Source organism: Meleagris gallopavo, chromosome 1 (genome assembly GCF_000146605.3).
Source record: "Meleagris gallopavo isolate NT-WF06-2002-E0010 breed Aviagen turkey brand Nicholas breeding stock chromosome 1, Turkey_5.1, whole genome shotgun sequence".
Lineage (NCBI taxonomy): Eukaryota > Metazoa > Chordata > Aves > Galliformes > Phasianidae > Meleagris > Meleagris gallopavo.
The window spans coordinates 180,987,545-180,991,336 of NC_015011.2; the positions used below are offsets into that span (position 1 = coordinate 180,987,545).

A 3,792-nucleotide genomic window follows, 5' to 3' on the forward strand; every position below is an offset into this window, starting at 1 on the left:
TTTTGAAATGATGTTTTTCCAGCAGTCACCCAACCTCAATAAATGCTCCTTTTCATAGTGGAAATAACCCAGCACAGCCCCTCCTGTGGAAATATTTACCCCTGACACAGCCAAGTTTTGTTCCCAACCTCAGACAGTCTGACTGATCTGTAATGAGTTGCTTCTATTGATGAAGAGGTGGAAGACAAGCACAAAAGGAAATCTATTTAAAAAGCAGTTTTCTACCCTTCACAACGCATAAAGAAGAGGAAATAGAAAAATAGGGTCATTTTATGCTACTTCCTTTCTATAATTTTATTGAATGTTAATCGACATGATTAATAAAAATTACTCCATTCTGTGAAGATTAAGAGATTTTACAGTATAAAATTCCCTGAGATACTTCTGTGAGATATAGAAATGTGGGTGATCCTCTATTCCACTTATAATCAAAAAGTAATTAACTTCATGAAAAACAGCACATGATTTTTCTGTCTCTCCCTCCTCCCCAACATTTCAAGACATTGAATAAAACAGCTTTTAAAAGCATATTCGTCAAGATTTCTCTATTTAGACTGGAAGATAAATCTGCTTAATTTTTATAGACTGACCACATTCTTCGCCTGCAGTGTCTTGTGGAGTCTGGTACCCGATTTACAATCCAACCTGCTATGGCACATTTCTTATTTATCACTGAACATGGCCTCTACAAATGAGTTACAAAGGACAGCCCTCAGTTTCTAACAGCACTCAATTATTAGGTTAGTTCTGTGAGCCCAAGGAACGGATGAACTAAAAACCAATATGGCCTTAAAGAGTTGCTGTATTATTGACTTGCAGCCACAGACCAGGACTTAACTTCCTCCCAAATCTAACGGGAAAAGTGTGCAATGCTTATGCAAGAGCAATGAACACTGCAGATCTCATTATACAATTTGTGAAAATATTCAATGCATATCTTACAAATAGAGCACAGTTTGGTTACCTCATTCCAAAATGATGTTCTGATCATTGCAAGCTGTTTGCTGAACTTTACAAAACTCATTCCCACCAGAATTTCAGTAAGAGAAGCTGAGAATAAAGGATCAGCTGCAATCTGTGGAAATTCCCATGCTCCTGGAGCCTCATCTTCTGCCTGTGGCATTACTACTGACAGCACCAAGCTGTGTGTCTCTAAACTCTCAGAAAACATTTAAAAACTTAGGAGGACTGGGAAAAAGGAGCGCTATTTTGGGCAGACTGATAAGAAGTAGTGCAATCTTCATCTTCTCAAAGACTGCTCACTGCTTTGAAGATCAGATTTTGATGTACACACACACTCACTGTGATAAAAAGCAAAAGGAAAAAACAACAAATCAAAGAGACACTGATTCTATTGTCCTGGCACTCAGCTGTTAGGTTAATGCTATACTTGGAATTGTACTTTTAGAATAATCAAAACCAATTTATTTTACCAGCTGGCAGGGCAGCAGATGATCTTGCAGTGAGGAGCACAGCTGTGCTCTGAACAAACCCTTCATAACAGCTGGAATTAAAACGCAGCACCCCGACAACACCCTGCATTGCACTGAGTCCTCTCTGCTTTCCCAATAAAATCTCTACGGCAGCTCTGGCACAAACAACAGCCACATTCAGAAGTGCTTTTAACCATCTTTCCCTGCACAAAAGCAGAGAACAATAAAAACAGGAGCTTCCGAGCTCTGCCCTAGTAAATCTGTACAAAATTATTCATAAGTTTTAACACTGTGACAGATTTTTTTCCCCAATATTCTTTAGTTCCATGCTTACATAATCACTGGGTGCAGGTAACTTAAAATGCAGCTTCTAAGTTTCAGCAGCACCTACCTGGCAGTTCAAATCAGACCTCATCCCATTCTAACCTAAATAACTCTCACACATTGAGCTTTCACTTGCATCTAACTTTCTTCTCTCCCCACCCGCCTGGTGCCCACGATTTTATTCCACCGTGGCAGCCTGAAAAGGAAGAACTGCAATGCTCTGGGCAGACAGCGCATGAGGAAGTGGCAGCCTAGAATTCTAGGAACAGAGTAAAAAAAAAAAAAAAAAAATTAGGTGGAGGAAATCCCCAAAACCAAACGTGAAGAACAGTAACTTTCTTCTTTCTCTTCATATACTTCCTTCACATAACCTGTGTTTCAGCAACAGCTTAGACCTTATTCTCTACAGTAATTCTCCTTCTGGGAGGTAGCGTTTGGGGACTTAACTTTGGTATCTTTGTTGCCATTATTGTTGTACTCACAACAGAAAGTTAGCCTTTCCACGTACAGATTGTGTATAGCAATAAAACCCCTGCCATCTTCAGCCCTTCCCTGCTTTTGCCTATATGGCAGCAATTTTGCAGAGAAAAACATGCAGTCTCCTGTAAACATTCTCTAATTCCTGAATAAAGGGAGGGTGGAAATGTTCATGCTTTCTGTCTGCCTTCTGTCTTTTCCTGTACTTGAAGCTCTTCTCTGCTTTCAAAAAGGACAACTGTGCTCACAGTAAATACTTTCTGCCATCTGAGCTGTTTGTTCCATTCGGACCCTTCCATACCCTTTTTCCTACGTGGATTTTTTATTTGGCTCAAAGAATTATTATTTGGCTGCTGCAATTTAAAACTGCTAAAAAGTGCTACCGTATCATCACATTCTTAAGTTCAACATTTGTGGCTCAGCATTTGTCAGCAAATAGCTCTGATTTTCATAATAATCACCGTTGGAAATATTTGCTTTTGTCTTTAGAATGCAGAAAGCCAGCACTGATTGTGTATCCCCCATACGCAGAAGAAAGTTTCATGGTCCAGGAAGCTGTCATAGCTGACAAAATTGGTTCCAGCTGCACAGCTGAAGGACTTGGCATAGGTTATTCTGCGAACAACTGCAAAGGTTTCAGACCAGCACGACTGCTGAAAGTTTAGCTTCGCTCTTGCAGAATCGCCTTGCCTGATGCTTCTCTGTAATTTCATTTTGCACCATAATAAAAATCTTCTTTTTGTTTATTTACCTCTGCCTATATGCTCTTCTCACTGAGGACAGACTGGCTCTGGCAGGCAGGAGGTCTCACAAGGTTTCTCCGTACCTCGGTGCATTCACTGCTGGGAGAAGCTGGCCGAGCACACCTCGGGAACGTCAGCTCTCAAACCAGCTGGCCAGATTCCGTACCGTCTTCAATTGATCCCCCGCCGTTCTCACGGCCTCGCACACCTTGCAGTAATGCTCGTCCCAGAAAGACGTGACGTGGACCTCGTACTTGTTCCGCCAGGCGAAATATCTCCTGTAGCTGGGCTTGTTTTTATCGAGGAACTTCAGGTAGGTAGCCAGCAGCCGCGGGCTGGGGAAGTCGTCCACGTGGATGAAGGAGTCGGCGGGGATGAAGCGCTCGTAGTTGGCCCTGCGGGGGCCGAGGACGACGGGCACGGCGCTGGCGGCGAAGGCGTTCCTCCAGAGCTTCTCGGTGATGTAGTCGGTGTGCTGGGAGTTCTCGAAGGCCAGGTAGAACTTGTAGGCCGACACCGTCTTCACCACGCTGCCCTCCAGCAGCGCCATCCCGCGCGCCCCGTACACGTCGATGGGCAGGTGCTCCTTCAGCTGCCGGTAGTAGCGCACGCGGGCGTGCTCCTCGTTCCAGTTGCTGATGACCCAGGCCACCAGCCGGCTCTTGCGGGGCGGCACGAAGGGCCGCGGCGTCGGCGGCGCGTACAGATAGCCGTAGGGCACGAAGACGTCCGAGTCCCGCCGGTACGACATGGTCCAGTTGAAGAGCCCGGCCAGGCCCCGCAGCCCGGGAGAGTGCGAGGGCGACTCGAAGTTC

The 3,792-nt window shown here is 44.7% G+C and overlaps 1 protein-coding gene across 1 annotated transcript; it reads right to left on the reverse strand.

The window, feature by feature from the left end:
* Positions 1 to 279: 279 nt before the first annotated feature.
* On the reverse strand, positions 280 to 3,786 carry FUT4 (fucosyltransferase 4). Its single transcript, XM_010706125.3, has one exon. It carries the CDS (start codon positions 3,726 to 3,728, stop codon positions 3,111 to 3,113), a length of 618 nt encoding a protein of 205 aa, XP_010704427.2. The 5' UTR covers positions 3,729 to 3,786; the 3' UTR covers positions 280 to 3,110.
* Positions 3,787 to 3,792: the final 6 nt, after the last annotated feature.

Coding starts and splice junctions, on each gene's coding strand:
- FUT4 (XM_010706125.3), bottom strand. CDS start 3,728: ATGTCGTACCGGCGGGACTCGGACGTCTTCGTGCCCTACGGCTATCTG.